The sequence below is a fragment of the Petromyzon marinus genome, chromosome 55 (assembly GCF_048934315.1).
Source record: "Petromyzon marinus isolate PM22_M1 ecotype Great Lakes invasive population chromosome 55, UKy_Petmar_22M1.pri1.0, whole genome shotgun sequence".
Lineage (NCBI taxonomy): Eukaryota > Metazoa > Chordata > Hyperoartia > Petromyzontiformes > Petromyzontidae > Petromyzon > Petromyzon marinus.
Window position 1 is genome coordinate 5,453,899 of NC_133721.1, and position 24,469 is coordinate 5,478,367.

At 56.7% G+C, this 24,469-nt stretch overlaps 1 protein-coding gene across 2 annotated transcripts; it reads right to left on the minus strand.

Moving 5' to 3' along the window:
* Positions 1-148: 148 nt before the first annotated feature.
* On the minus strand, positions 149-23,664 carry LOC116954493 (proline-, glutamic acid- and leucine-rich protein 1-like). 2 transcript variants are annotated; one of them, XM_032975046.2, is made up of 17 exons: positions 23,394-23,664; positions 21,983-22,047; positions 19,273-19,378; positions 17,654-17,803; positions 17,279-17,350; positions 16,754-16,813; positions 15,949-16,093; positions 15,431-15,566; positions 13,145-13,232; positions 11,962-12,050; positions 10,844-10,963; positions 9,368-9,518; positions 8,354-8,510; positions 6,458-6,513; positions 5,412-5,618; positions 4,268-4,840; positions 149-3,967 (listed from the first exon to the last, which is right to left on the minus strand). In XM_032975046.2, the coding sequence occupies exons 1-17, from the start codon at positions 23,556-23,558 to the stop codon at positions 3,809-3,811; spliced, it is 2,499 nt and encodes an 832-aa protein (XP_032830937.2). In that variant the 5' UTR covers positions 23,559-23,664; the 3' UTR covers positions 149-3,808. The 2 variants fall into 2 exon arrangements, with proteins under 2 accessions (XP_032830937.2, XP_032830936.2); XM_032975045.2 differs by having other exon boundaries at positions 149-3,970; positions 23,394-23,663.
* Positions 23,665-24,469: the final 805 nt, after the last annotated feature.

Genomic DNA, 24,469 nt, shown 5'->3' on the forward strand with positions numbered 1-24,469 from the left:
TTTCTTGGGGGGGCATTCACCTGTGCTGGTCCCGAGGGGTGCACGTGTCCTTCCACGGGAATGTGGAGTTTCCACCGCTGACTCGCCGCTGTGGAGAGGCAACGGGGTTGCTGCCTCGAGATTAACGAAAATAAAACTCGGCACGGGATTCACTTGGCGCGTTTGTTTATTAAAAAGAAAAGTTGCGGGGCGCGATGGGCAAGGGCTGTTGCTTAACGAGCAGACACGATGGGGGGGGGGGTGGGGCACGCTGTGGGGGGGTGGAGCACGCTGGGGAGGAGGGGGGGGTGGAGCACGCTGTGGGGGGTGGAGCACGCTGGGGGGGAGGGGGTGGAACACGCTGTGGGGGGTGGAGCACACTGTGGGGGGTGGAGCACACTGTGGGGGGTGGAGCACGCTGTGGGGGGGGGGGGTGGAGCACGCTGTGCGTCACCCGGCGCCGGGGAGGCTCCGTGGACGTCGCGGCCCCGGCACAGCGGCGCTCTCGACCGAGAGAGCGCACCGCCGCACACTCGTGTCGCCTCACACTCGTGTCGTCTCACGCTCGTCTCACGCTCGTCTCACGCTCGTCTCACGCTCGTCTCACACTCGTGTCGTCTTACACTCGTGTCGTCTCACACTCGTGTCGTCTCACGCTCGTCTCACACTCGTCTCACGCTCGTGTCGTCTCACACTCGTCTCGCACTCGTCTCACACTCGTCTTACACTCGTGTCGTCTCACACTCGTGTCGTCTCACACTCGTCTCACACTCGTCTCACGCTCGTGTCGTCTCACACTCGTCTCACACTCGTCTCGCACTCGTCTCACACTCGTCTCACACTCGTCTTACACTCGTGTCGTCTCACACTCGTCTCACACTCGTGTCGTCTCACACTCGTCTCACACTCGTCTCACACTCGTCTCACACTCGTCTCGTCTCACACTCGTCTCACACTCGTGTCGTCTCACGCTCGTCTCACACTCGTGTCATCTCACACACGTGTCGTCTCACACTCGTCTCACGCTCGTGTCGTCTCACACTCGTGTCGTCTCACACTCGTCTCGCACTCGTCTCACACTCGTCTCACGCTCGTGTCGTCTCACACTCGTCTCACACTCGTCTCACACTCGTGTCGTCTCACACTCGTCTCACACTCGTCTCACACTCGTCTCACACTCGTGTCGTCTCACACTCGTGTCGTCTCACACTCGTCTCACGCTCGTGTCGTCTCACACTCGTCTCGCACTCGTCTCACACTCGTCTCACACTCGTCTTACACTCGTGTCGTCTTACACTCGTGTCGTCTCACACTCGTGTCGTCTCACACTCGTCTCACACTCGTCTCACGCTCGTGTCGTCTCACACTCGTCTCACACTCGTCTCGCACTCGTCTCACACTCGTCTCACACTCGTCTCACACTCGTCTTACACTCGTGTCGTCTCACACTCGTCTCACACTCGTCTCACGCTCGTGTCGTCTCACACTCGTCTCACACTCGTGTCGTCTCACACTCGTCTCACACTCGTCTCACGCTCGTGTCGTCTCACACTCGTCTCACACTCGTGTCGTCTCACACTCGTCTCACACTCGTCTCACACTCGTCTCACACTCGTGTCGTCTCACACTCGTCTCACACTCGTGTCATCTCACACACGTGTCGTCTCACACTCGTCTCACGCTCGTGTCGTCTCACACTCGTGTCGTCTCACACTCGTCTCGCACTCGTCTCACACTCGTCTCACGCTCGTGTCGTCTCACACTCGTCTCACACTCGTCTCACACTCGTGTCGTCTCACACTCGTCTCACACTCGTGTCGTCTCACACTCGTCTCACGCTCGTGTCGTCTCACACTCGTCTCGCACTCGTCTCACACTCGTCTCACACTCGTCTTACACTCGTGTCGTCTTACACTCGTGTCGTCTCACACTCGTGTCGTCTCACACTCGTCTCACACTCGTCTCACGCTCGTGTCGTCTCACACTCGTCTCACACTCGTCTCGCACTCGTCTCACACTCGTCTCACACTCGTCTCACACTCGTCTTACACTCGTGTCGTCTCACACTCGTCTCACACTCGTCTCACGCTCGTGTCGTCTCACACTCGTCTCACACTCGTCTCACACTCGTGTCGTCTCACACTCGTCTCACACTCGTCTCACACTCGTGTCGTCTCACACTCGTCTCACGCTCGTGTCGTCTCACACTCGTCTCACACTCGTGTCGTCTCACACTCGTCTCACACTCGTCTCACACTCGTGTCGTCTCACACTCGTCTCACACTCGTCTCACACTCGTGTCGTCTCACGCTCGTCTCACACTCGTGTCATCTCACACACGTGGCGTCTCACACTCGTCTCACGCTCGTGTCGTCTCACACTCGTGTCGTCTCACACTCGTCTCGCACTCGTCTCACACTCGTCTCACGCTCGTGTCGTCTCACACTCGTCTCACACTCGTCTCACACTCGTCTCACACTCGTGTCGTCTCACACTCGTCTCACACTCGTCTCACACTCGTGTCGTCTCACACTCGTCTCACACTCGTCTCACACTCGTGTCGTCTCACACTCGTCTCACACTCGTCTCACACTCGTCTCACACTCGTGTCGTCTCACACTCGTGTCACACTCGTGTCGTCTCACACTCGTCTCACACTCGTGTCGTCTCACACTCGTCTCACACTCGTCTCACACTCGTGTCGTCTCACACTCGTCTCACACTCGTCTCACACTCGTCTCACACTCGTGTCGTCTCACACTCGTCTCACACTCGTGTCGTCTCACACTCGTCTCACACTCGTCTCACACTCGTCTCACACTCGTCTCACACTCGTGTCGTCTCACACTCGTCTCACACTCGTGTCGTCTCACACTCGTCTCACACTCGTCTCACACTCGTGTCGTCTCACACTCGTCTCACACTCGTGTCGTCTCACACTCGTGTCGTCTCACACTCGTCTCACACTCGTGTCGTCTCACGCTCGTGTCGTCTCACACTCGTGTCGTCTCACACTCGTGTCGTCTCACACTCGTCTCACACTCGTGTCATCTCACACTCGTCTCACACTCGTCTCACACTCGTCTCACACTCGTGTCATCTCACACTCGTGTCACACTCGTCTCACACTCGTGTCACACTCGTCTCACACTCGTGTCGTCTCTGTGCCACTAAAAATGACGCCGCCCGGCGGTGCTGGCGTAGCGGCAGGCCGGGCCACGTCTGCACGGCGGGCGGCGCGTCGTGCGCACGTGGAGGGGAGCGGAGGAGCGCCGGCGAGCGCCACGCTCCGAGCCCAGCGAGCCGGGTTCCGTTCTCGCTCGCCGTCAGCGACGGCGACAAATATCTGAACAAGGCCCGGGCCTCCCCTAGGTCGACTCGGCCTCAAATGAGCACCTGCTGGGGCGTGGAAAACATCTCCGCTGGGGAGTCAAAAACGGCGGGAGGCGGTGCGGGCCCACCCACCCACGGGCGCTGCTCGCCAACAGCACTTGCCCCAACAGCCTGCTACAGGCGATCTTCGCGTGCGTTTGTGTGCGAGCACGCGGTCGCTTGTCCTCCGGTAGCACTGCTGCCGGTCGAGACGGGAAAGGTGTCTGGTAAAACCGAGTCCTCAACGTGGGCAGACGGATCGGCGAGTTCACGGGAACGCCAATCAACACTGAACCATCGAAAGCAACCGGAGAACTCGCACCGCCGATTCACACGGTTGGCTGCAGACGGTGCGAAAGAAGTTACAATTTACAACTCGCGTGCGCCCCCACCGCCCCCCCCCCCGACCCCCCAGCGTGCCCCACGCAGCGCCTCCAGGAGCTGGTGGGCGCTGGCGCTACGGCCGGGCGAGTAACTCGCCAGCGGCGACGACCTCGCGGTGGCGGCAGCTCCCCTCGCCCTCTGGGGGGCAGTCCACAAAGTCGGCGAGCATGGTCCTCATCGTGTCGTCGTCGCCATCACGATCGTCGCCGCCGCCGCCGCAGCCGCCGTCGTTCTTCTGGGAAAACGACAGCGAGCGGGCGCAGAGGGGGGAGGTCGAAACAGCGCTCTCGGGGTCGTACCGCTCACGTCGTTCAGCAAGACGTCCGACGTTTCAGCTGCACGCAGCCGGGAGCTTCCTCCGGGATCTGAGAAAAGCTCCCGGGGGCACGCGCGCCGGTGCAACCCACCGTCAAAGCCGACACGCGGGGGGGGGGGGGGGGGGGGTGGTGGTGGGGGCGTTCGTTAGGTTTCCGAGAACGCTCGCCAACGGACCCCGCGTCGTGAACACGTCGGCGACGCACGCCGAGCTCACCTCGTCGCTCGCAGCCACAGCCTCGCGTTCGTCTCTCCCCCGCTTGCGCTTGGATGCTCTGCCGTCGTTGCCGCCGTCAACTCGTCCATCCTCCTCCACGTCGTCCACCTCCTGCGTCCCTCCACTGGACCGCAGAGAGGAGGCCGCCGCCCTCTCCCGGCGTTCTCCGTCGTCCTCCGCTCGGCGCGGCTTCTCGGCCGTCACCCGCAACGGCGCCGCGACGCCGTCCGCGATCGTCGCGGAATCGTCCGGACCTTCGGCGCCGCCGCTCCCGTCCGCGGACGCCGTCCCGCCGGAGCCGCCGCCGGAAGAGCCGCGCGGGACGGCCGGCCGGGCCCAATCTCCCGGCGCGTCGTTGCGCGACAGGTCCAGCGGGGAGCGATCGTCGGTACGGACGTCGCGCGCCTCGGCGTCGGGGTCTCTTCCGGGCCACGAGAACTCCCGGGCGGCCGCGGGGGGGTCCCCGAGCGGAGGGGCGGCTGCGGGCGCGGCTGCGGGAAGCTGCAGGGAGGGGACCCGCGGGTGGACGATGGCGCTCGCGACGACGAGGGCGTCGGCGCAAAACGCGGACACCTGCGTCGCGACAAACACAACAACGGCGAATACTATTACGCAAGTCCCCCTGAGCTACGTAGCTCTTTGTCAGAAGCGACCTATCACAAATGATAGCTTTACCAAGTGGCTTATCACGTGGGAAGTGCACGGCAGCAGCCAAATACTCTGAGCGCGTGACGTCGATTCTACATGCGGAGGGAAAAACCGGGAGGACGCAAAAGGATCCACGAGATCGCGGGGGAGAGAGACGCCGCAAACTCCAAACATACAGCAGCAGGCGTCACAGGGTCGGGATCGAACCCACGACCTCCGGTGTAGCAGGCGAGGTAGTTAACATCTCGCCACGACGACGATGAAGCAGCGCGCTTCGTGTTCGCGCGACCCTCACGGTGCCCTGGTGCCCAGGCGCGGGTCCAGCCGGCGTGTCGCTCTCCGGCGTCACGCGGACGCAATGAACACAACGAGCACGGGACGCCACGGCTCCGCGCAAGCGGCAAACTAATTAGTAGACACCCCCCCCGCCCCTCCCACACCGTCGCGCGTGAACATCCGGAGGCGCGTGGACGCGGCGGCGGCGGCGGCGGCGAACCTGGGCGCTGTCGTCGCGCTGGCCCCGGGCCAGGATGCGCAGCGCCGGCTGCAGCGGCGGAGGCAGCGCCGGCGAGGGCGCCAGCAGCAGGTGCAGCAGCAGGCGGTAGAGCTCCACGCGGCACGCGGGGCACGCGCCAAGGGGGCGCGGCGGGGCGCCGCCCGCCTGCAGCGCCAGCGCCGAGCTCACCGCCAGCTCGTGCAGGCGCTGCGTGGGGGGCACGCGGGGGGGGGGGGGGGGGGTGGGGAGCGCGTTAGGGGCGAGTTTCTGCAGTCGCTCTCGATGGGTCAGTGTCGATTCGCGTTTCCCCGTCAACTTCTCCTCAGTTCTAACAGACACCGGCCGGTTCATCTCGCCCGGCAGCAACCAGCACACACTCGCCCACTCGCTCACCCACCTACTCACTCAATCATCCACCACACTGTGGTCAAACACCACCACACTGCAGGTCACCACCTTGCTTCTCTTTCCGCTTCTACCATCGCACCGCCCCACTTTGGAATTCCCTCTCCCAATTGTCGTCTCTTCCCCACCGCCACCACCCCCGCCCCCCCCCCAAGCTCTTAAGGGGCACAATCACCCGACTCGAGAAACACCGCCACACTCTCGTCCGTTACAACTTTGACTACGGTGCCGGTCGATTTGATGGCCGCTTGACGCTTTGGCCCTTTGGCCTTGCTCTCGGCAGACGTGTTATTATATCGACAACAACAAATCTGAACAACAAATCAGAATGACAAATCGGAACACCAACAAATAATAAATCGGAACATAAAAATCACAAGAAAAAATCAGAACAACAACACATCGGAACAACAACAAATCAGAACACCAACAAATCAGGACAACAACAACAATTCAAGACGATAAATCACAACAAAAAATGAGACCAACAAATGAGAGCAACAACGCAGAACAAATCAGAATAAAGCGAGAACAACCAATCACAGCAACAAATGAGAGACCAACGACAAATTATAAACGAGAGGAGCTGCTTGGGCCCCGCCAGCCACGTCAGAGTGCGGCACCCCCCACCACCACCGCACCTTGTGCACCTTGGCGGGCATCAAGCTCCCACAGCGCAGCACCACCCGCACCAGCGCTGCAACACACACGCACACAAAGACAAAGGTCACCCGGATAGCGTCGGACGAGCTGTCGTGGTGGGGGACAAGTACCGTCAGTGAGCGCCTATGGACACGGCACACAAAGGGGGCGGGGGAGGGGGGGTGGTGGTCGACATCGCACGCCCGGGCCACCTTTGTCTCCCAAGTGCCGATGTTTACACACCGCACCGGGTACTCGTTTAAGGCCGAGTTGACCTAGGGGGAAGGCTCTGGACCGGATCAGATACAGGAGGTGGCTGCGAGCCGGAATCGAACTCGTGTGGTCTTGCGGGCCCACGGTGGGTTTTACTGCACGGTCCGTAGTTTGGGTTGCAGGAGATGTGTGCGCCCATATCGTCCCTGGGATGGGAGACGGTTAGCCCCCTTCTCACGGCGGCTCTGCCTGTTATGCGTCTTCGTGTCACCAGAAAAACATAAATACAGGGACCCCTCTATTTACGAACATTCGACTTACGAACTTTCAGAGATACGAACAAACCTGTCCCGTATGTCCAGTTGCCTGTTCGGACCGAGAGTCGTAAGTTCAACCGCCGCGCAATAGATGGCGGCGGTGGCATCTACATCTGCAGAACGTGAAGAACCGGTGGCAATCGACATCTACAGGAGATTATACGACATTCCCCTTGTTAAGTGTACACACCGTACAACGTGTTTGGAATCGACAAGAGTACAGCTGTACTCGGGAACCTAACTCGGTCGTAAGTAGAAGAGTTCCTGTATTCCCGTCGTCTGGGTGACACGGACGTCGTTAACTCGAAACCTGACAACTCCAGAATTTTGTTGGCCAGCAGTTGTCAGTGCTGCAAAATCAATTGCTGTACTGTACTCTACTTCTATGCCCCCCTCCTTCCGCCATTGCTTTCACCAAACCCGGCACTGACCAGCCTGCCGAGGCACGGTCCGAATAACTCTCCGCGGCCAGGGCGGCGGGCGTGCGGAGGCCCTCATCCAGCAGCGGATTGGACGAAAGAGGCGTACGCGCGTGACGTCGACGTGTCTGTGCACGCCGCGAACTTGGTGCGCCCACTCCGTGGCCGTGCCACTCCAGGCCGACCGTTGCGATACGAACCAGCAGGTGGCAACGTCAGTCACGTTTCAAGCTCTGGCCGGCAAACTCGTCTCCATCGAAGCCGATCTAAACTCTTTTTTTTATTTTACCAGGTAAGGCCCACTGAGCTATCGGAGCTCTTTTCCAGAAGCGACCTGGCCACAAATGATAGCCCAAAGAAGTGGGTTATCATCACGTGGAAATCTATGGCAGACAAATACTAGAAACGTTTCTAAATGTGGAGGGAAAAACCGGGAGGACGCAAAAGAATCCACGAGATCGCGGGGAGAGAGATGCCGCAAACTCCAAACATACAGCAGGCGTCAGGGTCGGGATCGAACCCACGACCTCCTGTAGACCAGGCGAGGTAGTTAACATCTCACCACCGTGATCACGTGTAACCAGGCGGCGAACACTCCAGTGACCGGGGGACGAGCCATGTGATGTGAATGACGCGTTACCCCCCCCCACCACCCCCCCCACACACCCCGTCCCCACGGCACTGAGCTGTCTGACACGAGGCAGCTGGCCGCTCCTTACAGACGCCCGCGGTCCAAAACGAGGCAGGGGAGTGGGGGGGGAGCGCGGCGCCCCCCCGATTAACGCCGAAGCGCTACGCTGATCCCGTGACACCCTTCGAGGGATAGTCGAACCCTGCCGCCGCCGCTGCTGTGCGTCGGCGTCCTGCTCCAAAAACCTTCAAACAAGCGGGCTCGCCAAACGGCCCTCGAGACGGCGCTCAAATCGACCGCGCGCCGCTCGCTCACCGTGCAGCGCCGCGAGGCACACGTCGGCCCCGGCCCGCGCGTCGCTCTTCCTGGGCCCGGCCGTGCCGGTGGCGCCGGTGACGGGCGCACCGCCCTTGTGCCGCTTGCCGGCGCGACTCCCCAGCTGGAGGTCACCACGCGGCCGCCCCACCTGGAGCTGCGAGCGGTGGGGAAACACGAGGGAGCGGCGTCGAGCGTTCCCCCCTTGCACGCGCGGTGGCCGTTCTCCAGGCGCTGGGGTTTTTACACCGTCGCGCGTGTGTGTGTGCGTGTGTGTTGAGCTTCTTTTGCACCGTACGTAGCCAACCGTGCTAATCGGAAGTGCGGGGGAAGAACAAATGAAACACAAACAGCAGTTCTAAAGAAATTCGTTTTCAATCCAGATAATAAAAAAATGCATAGCTCCAGTGGCTTCCTAATATTGTAAGCAGGAGCGTTCCAGACGGCCGCAGAAGCGCATCTGAAAGCGCGCGATGCGGTGACCGTCTTTGTTCGATGACCAGCCAAAAGCCGCGACAAAGATGACCGGAGTTCGTGTGATGGTTCATGCTCCTTGACATGGCGAACACTGACCCAACAAAGCTCACCAGATATCCAAGTGAGACTCGGTGAGGAATGGGGTGGGAGGGCGAGTGTGGTGGTGGTGGTGGTGAATGAGGACGAAGATTGTCAATTGGCGGTGCTGGCAATGATTGACTGGAGAGGGACGAGTCCGCTGATGCCAAGCCCAACCTCCCTTCAGCAACATTCCAATCTAGGACCACAGAGCTCGGGAAATTGCTGGGAGCGCCGATTCTGGCCGCCTATCTTCCCTCCCACTTGTCCGTCCGCGTTTCCCCCGCGCCTCCGTGCACCGAAAACCGCCCGTTACAAATTGTTACAAATCCCGCAGCGTTTTTGCAGTTCGCACGAAGACGAAGCAAGATGCGAAGAAAAAAAAAAAAACATGGTTGTCGTCATTGTCGTCGCAACCGGACAGGACTTGGGCGATTCAGCGGGCGACAGAGGCCTCACCCGGATGAGGTCGCTGGCGGGGGAGGCGTCCCGGACGAGGTGGCGGAGGAGGTCGTGCGCGTGCTGCAGCTCGTCCTGCAGCACGCGGCACGTGGCGCCGCACGCGTCCACCCACGCGGCCAGCGCGCCGTACGCACGCACGCGCACCTCGCTGGGTGGGGGGGGGGGGGGGGTTGACGGCACAGCTCGAGATCCAGAGACGCAGACGCGGAGGAGCAGGGCGGGTGCCGCAGGGTCGCGCAAAATGCCGGGCTTCAACAAACCTCGCAACAATGCCATTTTCAAGTGGCTATCAACTTCACAAAGACATCAGGCCTCAAGGTGCCAAGTGTAGTCGTATCCACGCCCTTATTTGCTATAAACTATGTACTATTTTTTTTGTTTACCCGTTAAGGCCCCACTGAGCTGTAAAGCTCTTTTTCATAAGCGACCTGGCCACAAATGACAGCTCAACGAAGTGGCTTAGCGTGTGGAAATTTATAGCAGCCAAAATTTTTTAAATGCATCATTCTAAATGTGGAGGGGAAAACGGGAGGACCCGGAGCAAAATCCACGCACCCACGGGAAGAGTGACATGCAGACTCCAATTATACAGCACCCATGACCGCTATACCAGGCGAGGTATTGAACATCTGGCCTATCTTATTGTGTGCTATGAAGAATGGCCATTGCCCCAAACGTCCCCGATTATTGATTTATTTTCCCCCTTCAAGGCCACGGTGTTGTTGACGAACGTGTCCAGCTGCCACACCGCCGCATCGTCTCCGCGAGAGTTATCGTGACCGCGTGTTTACGGGCGGCCCCGCAGCTCGTGCGTTCACACCCCGAACCTCTGTTGGGAAAAGCGTTAAACAATTACCACGGCGGAGATCGCCACCGTGCCGAGCGCCGGGCGGCTGCCGCACGGCAGCGCTCGGCTCCCGGAGCGCCAATTACCGGCGTCGTCCGTCGCCAACATGACGATCGGCACTGCCGTGCCGCTAATTAGCGGGCGGGTAAAACGACAGGTACGCACGGCTCTCCCACCTGTAGAGGCTGTCCCACCTGTACGGGCTGTCCCACCTGTAGGGGCTGTCCCACCTGTACTGGCTGTCCCACCTGTAGGGGCTGTCCCACCTGTAGGGGCTGTCCCACCTGTAGGGGCTGCCCCACCTGTACGGGCTGTCCCACCTGTAGGGGTTGTCCCATCTGTAGGGGCTGTCTCACCTGTAGGGGCTGTCCCACCTGTAGGGGCTGTCCCACCTGTGGGGGCTGTCCCACCTGTAGGGGCTGTCCCACCTGTACGGGCTGTCCCACCTGTGGGGGCTGTCCCACCTGTAGGGGCTGTCCCACCTGTAGGGGTTGTCCCACCTGTAGGGGCTGTCCCACCCGTAGGGGCTGTCCCAGCTGTAGGGGCTGTCCCACCTGTAGGGGCTGTCCCACCTGTGGGGGCTGTCCCACCTGTAGGGGCTGTCCCACCTGTAGGGGCTGTCTCACCTGTAGGGGCTTTCCCGCCCAGGGTCACCCCCCGTCTCCGCCGGCGGGCTCCATGTGGCGAGCACCTGCGGGAAGGCCCGGTTGATGACGTCGCCGAACCGCAGCAGCCGCTTGCCGCACCTGGCCGCGCGCACGCACAAAGACCCCCCGTGTAGCCTTCACAGATTGCTGGGGGAAGTGCTGTTAGCGAGCACCTACGAAGGCCGGCATGGCACACGACGTGGTGGGTGGCCAGCACCACACCCCCACCGCCTTTGTCTCCCCAGTGGTGATCTTTACACACCGCACCAGGTACTGATTTGAGGCCGAGTCCACCTAGGTGAGGCCCGGTTCACACGTGCGTCACACTTCGCTGCACGGCCGTCAACGGCCAAACTCTCGCGCTGCCGCCCATCGCGCCGAGGCCGTTCAACGTTCACGATCGCAGCGCACAAAGCAAAGGAGCGGCAAACAAAAATAAATTAATATTTGTTCGTCTCCAATTGCATTTCGTGGCCCCACGGAGAGAGCCACTCGCGGAAATTTCAGGCGTCCTGGGAAATCAAAGTCAGCACGGTCGGCAAGGCCCCGCCGGTTCCCTCCCCCCATCCCACCAGGGTCCCCCCACGGTAAACAAGCGCGTGGCAGCCTCGGCGTAATCCTCCTCGCGCCTCGCCGCGCCGGGTCCATGGAGACCTCACGCAACCGCTCCCTCTCTCCCTCCCAGCAGCGAGCCCTGCCAGCCGCGCTCCCCCTCCAACGCACCCCCCGCCCCGTGCCGCGAGCCCACAGCGTCGCTCGGCCCACAAGTCCGCGGGGAGGCCGCTCGTTTGCTCACTCGGCGCGCACGGTCGGGCGACATGCGCCCGTACGGCGCGCCGGTTGGCACGGTCGGCTACGTACGGCGCGGAAGAAGTTCAACATTCACACGTACGCAACCCCGTCTCGATTAGACGAGACGATCGCATCCCGACCGACACGGCTCGTGCACTCCTCCTCCTGACCGGTGGCTCGAGACGTCTCGCGACCGAGTTCAACGCCAACGCGCGGGCGACGTTCCGCCCGGCGTGCCCCGAGCTTTAAGCGGCGGGCGCTGTGAGGCGCGCGTTTAGCGTTCGCGATCCGGGTGTTATTCTGACGTGCGAATGAGGGCTTCGAGCAGCGAGAGGGCATCCGTGTGGACCGCGGGCAGCACCAGCAGCTGCATAGTGGCTTCCCCCACCGCGGCCTGAAAAAAAGACAAAGGCAGAGAACCACCGCATAACAGCCATCACAAACTGCTTGGGCAAGTGCTGTTAGCAATAAGGCCTTGCGATAGGCCGGCAAGGCGCGCGAGGAGGGGCTGGTGGCCAGCACCACTGCGGATGTGTACTACACACCGCACCAGGTGCTCATTTGAGGCTGAGTCGACCTGTGGGAGGCCCAGGACCGGTTCAGATAATCGTCACCGGTGTTGGGCGCGAGCGGGAATCGAACTCGGGTCACCGTGCTTGCAGCTATTTTTTGTTATTTTTGCTCGGCTTGTTTTCCCAGCCAAGCCTCATCGAGTCTCATGACTCGATTTCCGGAGGGTACTGCTTTTTCGCAGAAGGGGGTGATGGTTGCTGTGCGATCCCAACTGAGCTGTCATCATCCTCCGCGAGCACCAACACACGTGGCACGCACACACACACACGTGGCACACACACACACACGTGGCACACACACACATGCGGCATGTAGACAAACGGCACGCACACACACACACGGCAAACACACACGCGGCATGTAGACAAACGGCACGCACACACACACGGTACACACACACGGCACACACACACAGCACACACACACGGCACACACACACGGCAAACACACACACGGCATGTAGACAAACGGCACGCACACACACACGGAAAACACACACACGGCACACGTACACAAGCGGCACACACACGGCACACACACACACGCGGCACGCACACACACGTGGCACGCACACAAGCGGTAAACAACTATACACGGCACACACACGGCAAACACACACACGTGGCACACACACACGCGGCATGTAGACAAACGGCACACACACACGGCACATACACAAGTGGCACACACACGCGGCACATACACACGTGGCACACACACACGGCACACACAACGACACACACTCACGCGGCACACACACACATATATATTGTAAGTCGCCCTTCGGATTCGGCCGTACTGCTCATAACGGCATCCCTCGGGAGTCGGCGTCCGATCGCGACCCCTATTCCACCACGCGCTTCCTCCCCCTCGCGGTACGAATCGGTTAACACCACGTGCCGTCCGGCAGCGTACCAGGCGCTTGGGCGAGATGGCCAGCGCTCGGCAAACGAGGGTGAGGATCGGCTGCGCCGGCACCTTCACCGGCGCCGCAAACTCCTCCCTGTGAAGCGGAGAGTGGATGTGGTGAGCGTGCAGTCGACAGGGTGAGGGTGCAGTGGACAGGGTGAGGGTGCAGTGGACAGGGTGAGGGTGCAGTGGACAGGGTGAGGGTGCAGTGGACAGGGTGAGGGTACAGTGGACAGGGTGAGGGTGCAGTGGACAGGGTGAGGGTGCAGTGGACAGGGTGAGGGTGCAGTGGACAGGGTGAGGGTGCAGTGGACAGGGTGAGGGTGCAGTGGACAGGGTGAGGGTGCAGTGGACAGGGTGAGGGTGCAGTCGACAGGGTGAGGGTGCAGCAGTGGCGGCAGAATTTGTTTACAAAGACAAAGATCTCCCGTATAGCCTTGGGGCAAGGTGCTACTCAGCGAGCACCTATGAAGGCCGGCACGGCACACAAAGAGGGGGTGGGGGTGGCCAGTACCACTCCCGGCTGCCTTCGTCTCCCTAGTGGCGACGTTTACACACCGCACCATGTACTCATTCATGGCTGAGGATATCTTGGGGAGGCCCACAACCGGTTCAGATACAGGTGATCTTCAGTTGACGCACTTTTGCGGTACGCCATTTTGGAATAACGAACGCTTTGTACCGAGACCTTTTATCGAGACACGCGGGGCCATTTTCGGAATAACGTCGTCCGCAAAGCGACGTAAGCCACTAGAGGCCGGCCGAAATTCGGTTTCGGTTTCGGCGCCGAAAGTTGGCAAATGGCCTCTTTCGGCATTGTTTCGGTTTCGGCCAAAAGTAAATGTTTTACTTTTAGTCTGGTTTCGGTTTCGGCCGAAACTGATATTGACTTTTGGTCGTCATTCGTCAACCGAAGATCTATTTTAGAATATAACACTAGTGCTATGTCTATCACTCTGCCTATCGGCCGGTCAGTCGGCGCTAGACAATCCTTTGCGATCGGCTGCAAACACACACACACATAAACACACACACATACACACAAACACACACGTCAGCAGCAGCAGCTTTGGAGCAAGGTTACAGCCGCAACCATGCAGGCTGCTAATGTATATACAACCGGTTAACAGCCTGTCTGGCTGAATGTGTAAAAACTTTTTTCTTAACTACAACATTCGTTTGTTTGGATAAAGTTACTAAGTAAGTAACACCTAAATATTTCATATTTAGCGACTCTTACTGCAGGCTCTGAATGATTAGTTCTAGATTTATTTTTAATTGAAGTAGCATTGCAAAAAGTGACATATTTCATGATTCTTGTGTTCGATAACTTCGGTTACATACCTTTCTGTTTCTGTCTCGGTCGAAAGTGAAGTTCAACTTTCGGTTTCGGCCGAAATTACATTTTTAACTTTCGGTCGGCCTCTATGCGCGACCCTAGCCTGGCACCGTGACCCAATGGCGTTGCCAGCAGCCAGTGCTATGCCGTACAGCATCCCGCCACGTGAACACCGTCTCCATCCACCCTGTCTCCACTACGCAACTCCGGCGTAGTTACAGGTGAGTGATGCTCTATTTATTTTTATTTCATAGGAAGTATATTAGAATTTACGCGGTTTGCTTTTTAATTGAAAGTATTATATTGCGTGTACATGTATTATGGATGTATTGTACTGATCTAGGCGAGGATAATATAGGCGATTATGTCTGCGAGTGTGAGTGAGATTCCCTTTACCATTATTTCTTATGGGAAAATTGCTTGACGGAACGCAATTTTTCGATCGCGGGATTTTTTTAGGGAACGCATCTATCGCGTACGTTAAGGAGTGCCTCAAATCGTCATTGGTGCTGGCCGTGAGCGGGAATCGAACTTGGGACGCTGGTTTCTTCTCGCAGTGCGCTAACTGCCGTGCCACCGCTCCCCACAATTCTGAACAACAACAACCACCACTCGCCACTCAGTGGCTGTGACGTCACCACGGGGCCTGTGCCGGGCCAGGTACATTTTGAGGCCACGTGAAGTGTCGATGGCTCGCCGACAGGTCACTGGACAGACCCAGGTGCCATGGGTTGAATGTATGTATGACGAACTTATTTTGCAGCGTACGTAGCCGACCGTGCTAATCGGAGGTGCGGGCTGGCCGACTGAGATGACTGGCAGATTCAACAGCCGTGCCCCCTATTCTCAACACACACAACTCTCAACACACGCGTGCGCGCGCACACAGACACACGCACGCTGGACACGTGAACGCAGCGCGCACGCACGAAACACACGCAGAGCGAGCGTACCGCAACATGGCGACCAGGGCCCGGGCAAGGCAGGAGAACTCCTGCTTCACCTGCAGCAGGTACACGGGGCTGTCGGCCTGTGGCTCCGGGAGTGCCAGTTGGACCCCAGGACCCCAGTCCTGCGCCTCGTCAGCTCCTGCGGCAGCAGAGACATCGTCCTCCGGGACCCGCTACGCTTTGCCGACACCAGGCAAGCTTTTCCGGCAGCGGCCCGTGGTTCCCTGGACAGTCTCCTGCCCAGGGAACGTACCGGGCTCACAACCCGCTCGAGCTGCCGAGGTGACGGCGAGGTCAAGGCGAGGTCAAGGCGAGGTCACGTCGAGGTCAAGGCGAGGTGACGGCAAGGTCAAGGCAAGGTCGGACGCATCGCTCGGCGGGGGCTGTTTGGATTCTCAAGGCGCCGATGACATCGCGAGACAGAGGTGGGGGTGTTGGTGGTGGTGAGGGTGGAGTGGAGGCGGGGAAAGCGGAGTCGAGGATGGCGACGGTGTTGCGAAGGATGGGGGTGGGGGTGGTACCGGAGTCGTAGAGGCGTGTGAGCGCCGCGTGCAGCGAGCGCAGCACGTCGTGCAGCTGCTGCGTCCACGCCTCCGCGTGCTTCTGCCCCCCCGTGGGGCCCCCTCCCCCCAGCGACGGCAGCAGCACGAAGCCGCCGAGCGCCAGCTGTGCACACGCATGGCGGGGGTGGGGATATTAATTATCGACCGAAGCCCGGTGTTGTGAAGGAATCTATTTTGAAACTAATTATTTTTCCGCCGTGTTTATCGGAGCAGTGCGCCCCGTCGTGCTGGAGGGGGGGGGGACCCGGCAGCGCCTCCCTCCGCTCCCTCCGTCGTCCCCCGCCCGCTGGCACGCAGCAGCGGCCGCTCGGCCGTTGTGAACTTCACACAGCGAGTGACATCTCTTCCGCCTCCCCCTTCTCGCTCTTTATAACATTGGCTCCGCCCACTGCCCAGGTAGCCCCGCCCACTGCCCAGGTAGCCCCGCCCACTGTCCAGGTAAGGCCCACTGAGCTACATAGCTGTTTTTCAGAAATGACCTGGCTAATGATAGCTCAACGAAATGGCTTATCATCACGTGGAAATGTATAGCAGCCAAATACTGCAAACACGTGATGTTGATTCGAAATGTGGAGGGAAAAACCGGAGGACCCAGAGAAAAACCCACGTGACCAAGCGGAGAGAGAGAGAGAGAGGCACGCAAACTCCAAATATACAGGCGTGAGGGTCAGGATTTAACCCACGACCTCCTGCATACCAGGCGAGGAAGTTAACATCTCGCCACCGCGGTGCCACCGTGAATCGGGCAGTGGGAAAGGCTCACCTCTCTCACTGTCGGCCTCGTCGCTGTCAGTCTGGGAACGAACAGCAGCTCCAGCTTCACCTGGCGACGGCAACGGACAGACGGTCTGTACAACGCAATGGCCACGCACCTCCGGTTAGCACGTACGGCTACGTGCGGTGCGAAAGAAGTTCGATATACATGCGTACATACGCACATACAGCCGAGGGTCTATTTTGGCAGTGGCGGACAAGCACGAATATAAGAATGAAAAGTTGGAAAATTCTTCGTTGATAGAGCCGAATAACCTAACGCGTATAAGGGTGACATTTTGGGCACAGTCCCTACTTCAGACCAGAGTGAAGCGAGAGAAGACAGTGCCTGGCTTTGTATTTCAAGATAGCGTTGTACACTGTGGGGCGCTGCCAACATGTACGTCGACAACGTTAATGACTAGCGCGGCGAGCCTTTGTGACCCGCGGTTTATTATCCAGCCACTGGGGCAAGACTGCAATGGCAATCCAATGCAGTAGAAGCACACCGGGAAGCGGCTGGGTGCCACCTCACCTTGGTAGTGCCACTTGTCTTCGGGTAGAATCTCATGCAGGCCAGCAGCCCCTCCATCGCCATGCACTCCCGCTACGACACGACATGACGAGACCAAAAAAAATTAGCTCGCGCTCCTAACCTTTGCAGAGCGTCCAGGTAAGGTGCGGCCGGTGGGCCGTGCGTGGCACGGGGCTCCCAACGCGCCCCAATGAGATGCGCAAAGACAAAGATTCCCCCTCCCCCCCCCGTATGGCGGCACGGCGCGCAAGCGGGGTCCGGTGGGCAGTGCCACGCCCGGCCGCCTTTGTTTTGACACACCGCACCAGCTGGTAATTTTATGCTGAGTGGACCTACAGTGCACACACCCCCCCCGCCCCACCAAGCCCGTCTCACCTGGTCCCGCAGCGCCAGCAGTGCCGACATGAGCGCCGGCAGGTGAGACTGCGACACCTCCCGCGCCAGCTCGGGGAGTTGCGCGGAGAATCGCAGCAGGTCGGCCAGGACTCTGACGGCCAGCGCCAAACCGCCCTCTGGCTCATAGGGCTGGCAGCACAACAGGCGGAACGAACGGAGACAAACCACGCACGCGCGCAGCCGCTTACTCAATGCGCTACAACGCAGCGAATTAGCGGCACGGAAGCTACGGCTTGGTTGGCCGTGGGAGCAGAATGCATATTGCAATTTGTATTCATCTCTCCAAGCTTTGGAGAAAGCCCTGAATCAATTTGGCCAGTCTGCAATCGGGTAAGACTGAGAGTGATGCAACTTTAGCGTAGTTTCGCGAGTATTGGATCATCTTCACGAGTATTGGATCATCTTCACGAGTATTGGATCATCTTCACGAGTATTGGATCATCTTCACGAGTATTGGATCATCTGCACGAGTATTGGATCATCTTCACGAGCATTGGATCATCTTCACGAGTATTGGATCATCTTCACGAGTATTGGATCATCTTCACGAGTATTGGATCATCTTCACGAGTATTGGATCATCTTCACGAGTATTGGATCATCTTCACGAGTATTGGATCATCTTCACGAGTATTGGACAATCTTCACGAGTATTGGATCATCTTCACGAGTATTGGATCATCTTCACGAGTATTGGATCATCTTCACGAGTATTGGATCATCTTCACGAGTATTGGATCATCTTTACAAGTATTGGATCATCTTCACGAGTATTGGATCATCTTCACGAGTATTTCATGCCCCGGTACGGATGGACGAACAGACCTGATGCATAAACGCTTTTAACCTGCGTTGAAAAGTATTAAAAAGCCTCCCTTGTAGACATTGCGTACATGTTTTAAGTCTTGAACATACCACAGCAGAGACTAATTTCACAGAGATTTGGCCTAAAAAGAGGCCCCATGCTCACACAAACGCCCACAGAAGAGAAGGCAGTGCGCGTTCGGCACTCCATCCGCCAGGCCCCAACGCACTGGTGAATCTCAAAACACAGTGAAACTAAACACTATATTTTTTTAAACTAATTTTTTTTATTTGACCAGGTAAACCTCAATGAGCTTTGTAGCTCTTTTTCAGAAGCGACCTGGCCACAAATGATAGCTTAATGAAGTGGCTTATTAAGTGGAAATTTATAGCAGCTAAATACTCTAAAAGCACGTCAATTCTATATGTGGAGGCAAAAACCGGAGGACCTGGAGAAAAATCCATGCGACCATGGGGAAAGGGACACGTAAACTCCAAATATACAGCAGCAGGCATCGTCAGGGTCTGGATCGAACCGACGACCTCCTGTACACCAGGCGAGGTGGTTAAGATCCACCAGCCACACACAAATATACAGCAGCAGGCATCGTCAGGGTCGGGATCGAACCCACGACCTCCTGTACACCAGGCGAGGTGGTTAACATCTACCAGCCACACACAAATATACAGCAGCAGGCATCGTCAGGGTCGGGATCGAACCGACGACCTCCTGTACACCAGGCGAGGTGGTTAACATCTCAACATCAAACCCACGTGGCGAGGGACATTGGTACCTGCAGCAGCTGCGTGACGGCGCGGAGCCAGGCGCAGCAGTGCTGCACGAACACCTGCGTGGAGCAGTCGCGCACCAGCGCGGCCAGCAGGGACAGGCCATCCCACCTGCAGCCACAGCCGCCCCCATTATTACGGTGACTTTGAGAGACATCACATCCTCAAAAAAAACACGGAAGACGACGACATCCCCGTGTCCCGCGCATACCGGGATATTTTTGTATGATGCCTAAAAATTGTAGATTTTTTTTTTTTAAATCGCACTGAAGTGCAAACGTGAAAAGGCGCCGAAAGCGATACGGACTCGTTGTTAGCTACGCGGATACGTCACGAGCCGCGCAGTCGACGGTTTAGTTCTCTCCCGGTAGGGATAACACCGAAGCAGGAAGAGGACTTCTTCCCAACTCTGGCTGCCGCCTAACGGTGCGCTGCACGAGTCACTAATTGGCGCGTTTTGTTTACGTTGACACAACCTTACTAATTGGCTATGTCCGGTGGTGGCAGGTTTAACGACACATTTATACATTTACTCGATCGAACCCAAAAACCTCCACCGTGGATTATATTGGTCGCGAAAGCCTCCTACTACTATGCGTTCAACTGCCGGGGATGTGTTACGCGGCACGGCAATGTAGTAGCTCTACAGTCGGGCACCAATCGAACGTCAACTGCGTTCATTGCAAGGCTACGGCCTCCTGGTTTCATTCATGCGCCTGTTAAACTGAAGCACTGCGAGTTTAGAGACGATCCATCGATCGTTACCGGCTGCTCGCCCGAGTTAATAAATGCACTGCAGTCAATACACACAGAGCCATAGTATAGAGGAATAGACGCAGAGTAGAATACGGGACCCTGAGCAGCCTGTAAATGTGTTATCAGCTGTTGAATTTTACGCCAAAAGTAATTACTCTAATGCGGTTTATCGATTTTTGGATTAACCACGCACCTGAGATTTTTACGTACATTAATAACTAGTGGATTTTCCATGAAGCCCAAATTAATCATCTAAAAACAGTTATACATTGTTATTCTTGGAAATATGTATTACAAGTTACGTGCTTAAACCGAACAAATATGTTGCTCCGGTTAATCCTAAATCCACATGATCACCTCTACAGCACAGTAGTTGCATATCTTCAAAACAGTGTGTGGAGATTGGTTGATTGATGTGGCTTTGTTGTCCACTTATAGTGGGCCGAGTCTGCTGTGCAGGAGCAGGAAAGTGTCATCACTGAGCACGCGCATCGATCGGACGGTCGATCGTTAGTTTTCGTTCTCAATGTTAAACATAATTTATATCTATATTAGTAGTTTCTGGCATATAGATCTGTGGAAAATGGTGACATTTTTGGATTATCCGAGATTTTTAATCTACGGCTATCCTCCCCATCATTAGTACGAATAATCGAGTCTGCTGTAAGTATGTTAAACTTCTTTCGCACCGTACACAGCCAACCATGCGAATGAAACGGAGAGGAGGGTGAGATCCCAGAAAACTGTACGTCACTTTCACATACAAACATTGAGTGGCACCCCTACTAATACACAGCCAATACAACAGTTCCCATAGCGTGCAACCTTTCAACTCACTAATTGCACGGCATTGTGAAAATGAACTGAACATCAATTGACCAAATACAGATAAATTAACGGGATTGAGGTTTAAATTGTTTTTTTTACTGAATAAACATTCCGTGTTGTTTTGTTCACGCAAGCTGTTATCGGCAGCATCGTAACTTGTCATATCATAACCATTAACAGTGTGGGGACTTGTACGGCAGCCCTTAGTAAACCCACTTCTGGATGGACTCCCCCATGCCGTGTCGGTCACAGGGTTGTTCAACCATACTTCACCATGCCGGTAAGGGGCCGTCCATAAATGACGTCACGCAATTTTGGACGATTTTTTACCCCCCCCTCGTTACACGGCGTCACAAAAAGTCAGACCCCCCCTCAAATATGACGTCACAAAGCTCTTCCCCCCCCCCCAAAACCATATTTCCATTTTGAAAATAAAACATGCTTCAAATCGCTTTAGTAGTATTTAATGTGGCGCTGCACTGATGTTGCAGGAGAAAACATTTATTAAAAAGTCTATTTAATTAAGTAGAACGTGTTGTCTATATTTATTTAAGTTGCGCATTTTCATATGACGTCACATTTCTCAAACCCCCCCCCCTCGTCACAAATATCTGACCCCCCCCCCCAGGTGCGTGACGTCATTTATGGACTGCCCCTAAGTGCGGGTTCGGTGAAGGGGATGAGAGAGTGCCCAGAATTAGTTCAGATGCAACTCGCCACCAATGCTAGATTTGAAATTTTCGTGACTGCAAGGATCCATACTCTTTGGTTCTATTCGGTAAAGTCATGTAGGTACAAAAATAAAACAAAAATCACGACGTTTCGGCCACAACACAAGCGGCCTTCATCAGGGAGCAGACTGTCCCTTCACCTGATGAAGGCCGCTTGTGTTGTGGCCGAAACGTCGTGATTTTTGTTGTTTTATTTTATTACCTACGTGACTTTACCGAATAGAACCAAAGAGTATCGCCACCAATGTTCGCTGTGGCCAGGAATCAATACGGAGATGACCGGAGGTGTGAGGTTCACAGCGTAAGTGCGCTAACCACAGAGCCAGTGTGCTCCACACACCCCCGTGTACTTGGCCATCGCATTTGATGCCAAGTTTCACGTGACAGCACGCGCCCTCACCTCGTCTTCAAAGAGTTCAAACACAGGTTGCAGTGGCTGATCCAGCGGTTCACAGATGCGTCGCCCTGTATGGCGACACAGAGCAAATATGTCAATTCATCGACAGCCCAGTTACGCATTCGTTATACGCAGATCACAGCAATTTTTTTTAAAGAGAATCCTACCAGGGAAGGAATTACAGGTGGCTGCATATCATACCTGTCAACCCCTTATCAGTGCCTACCTTGTTACAGACCAATTCAGACCTTATTGGTCACCCCATGCCCTTATAAATCCCAACATTCACCCTATAAAGTCCCATCACAAGGGAGAAACAGACAACAATTGTTTGGACCGCATTGAAACGGCTGTACGCTGTATGGACCTGAAAGATTAATTTCCCTGTACAAGAATACGGGTAAACCGTGTGGGTTGACATGTATGTCATATGGGCTGTTCCAAAACGTTTTACTACTGCTTAAGATTCTCGCCGTTGTTCAAGGTTGCAAAACCCGTGTCGTTCGGCACGATGTCCGACGTTTCGCTCCACATACCGGGAGCTCCTTCACGAACTGAATCGGTCTCGACACGATGCCGGGAGACAACAACGCGGTACGGCCCAAGAAAAAAACAGCAGATAAATTAAAAAGTGCTATCCGAGGTCTCACGCGGCGTCGGGCGAGAGCAGATCTCATTTGCTCGGGAATTGCTTCGATCGGCGAAGCGTGGAAACATGCCGCTCTGCTTGTGGCATCTCCAGAGCGACGGGGCGGGGGACCAGTGTAAATGCAGTGACGGTTTAGGGTAAAATAAACACTCAGACGAGGCGGGAAAACCACAAAAAGGTGGATTTCCACGTACCCGCCATCCACCCCCCCCAACCCACTGCTGGATGAGGAACTACCACGCACGCGGCCTGTACAGGTCGTGATGACTCTGTGACCACCCGGCACTGTGGAAAGGTTGGGAATTCGTAGCCGCTGCAAACCTTTAAGTCCCGGTTGAAGACCACAGCAACGTGTTTAATTAGGCCTCTGTCTCTCTCGCTCTCTCTTTCGGCCTCTTTAATATTTATCTCCTCGCTTGCTTCTCACTTTGCCCCTTTCGACCTTTACATGCACGGTGCTCTCTCCAAGATCCGTTGTCTAAGGACGCCTCATACAGCTAATTTATGACGATTTCATCACACTGTGACACGCGCCACGTGGATCTGGGAACACACGGATCTGCATTCTCAGATACATCGCCTCCTCTCTCCGTCCCTCACTCGGTGTGACACGGGTCACATCTTTCCTCTAGGCACACGGTCGCGGCACCGGAGCAGCGTGACCGACTGGTCCCAGTCGCCCGCCCTCATTCCCGGCCCGGCCGCTGCGTCAATCGGTGTCGGTGTCTTGGGCCAGGGTCTCCCCCCCCACCCCCCACCGCGTACCTCCGCGCTAGCGAAGAGGCCGTGGTCTCTGGCGAGCGCCAACGCCTCTGGCAGCAGCCACTTGGCCTCGCGTCCTCCCGGAGCGGCACCAGCGGAGAAGGCGAAAGCGCCCAGGACGCTTTCCGTGAGTGCCAATGCGCACGTGGACCCCACGGGCGCCGCCATGACACGCGGAATAGCAGTCTAGGGGGGGAGGCGGGGTACGGCGGCTCAGAGGCGCCGACGCGAAACGCGATTTTTTTCCACCCTCCCTGGGAAAATTGAGCCAGGCGGTAACGACGCAGGCTGCGGCATGGATACCGTGCAGGAAAAATGAGGGTCTGGATTGGAGGAGGGGGGTGGGAGAGGGGGGGTATGGTGACGCTATATCAAAACAAGACGCTTGAGATAGCTCTGGTTTGAACGAAGTTTACATTTAAATGCAATTCAAATTAATAATGAGGCCGTGCAAGAAGGTGAATCCCTGCACCTCCCCAGGTTGTGTGCATTATTTATCTTTCCCTTCCAGCGCGCATGGTTGAATCTCAATGAGCTCTCACGGGATTGCCAATCAAATGTCTGCATGGAAAACCTCTGATGTGGAACAGGTCACCGGACGAATTTGTGCTCCTTATCGAAAGTCGGCTCAGGCAATTTACATTACGACAAAAAAAAACTAAAAATACCCCGAGTATAACACAGAGAACAGAACCTGGGGACTTCTCGTCTCCAAGCAGGGACGGTAGGCACACTCGTGCCTTCTTTGCTGGTTTCCATCGCTCGAGACGCACGTGTCGTTAATGTGGAAGATCATCGACGCACTGACCGAGTGTCTCTTGGTTTGAATCCGGGTACCGTCCGCCACCTGTGATTTTAAACCAGGGTCAAGCGTGTGCAAGATGTTGGTCTCGTCCCATTCACCAATGACTCCACACACACACACAAACACATCGTAAAATTTGCCATATCAACTTCCTGATGACATATCCTAGATTTGTAGGGCACGTTAATGCCGCAGTCCTCGCGCGGATGAAGAGGCCGATAAAGACGGAGGGCGCATCCAAGAAAGCGACCACCACGGAGATGGAGCAATGAGA

Bases quoted from the DNA above. Each gene is read 5' to 3' on its own strand.
- LOC116954493 (XM_032975045.2), bottom strand. From the start codon at position 23,558: ATGGCGGCGCCCGTGGGGTCCACGTGCGCATTGGCACTCACGGAAAGC. The intron at 4,841-5,411 runs GTTCGCCGCCGC...GTCGCGACGCAG, and splicing joins AGCGCGACGACAGCGCCCAG to GTGTCCGCGTTTTGCGCCGA. The intron at 3,971-4,267 runs GTGAGCTCGGCG...TCGTTTTCCCAG, and splicing joins CTGTGGCTGCGAGCGACGAG to AAGAACGACGGCGGCTGCGG.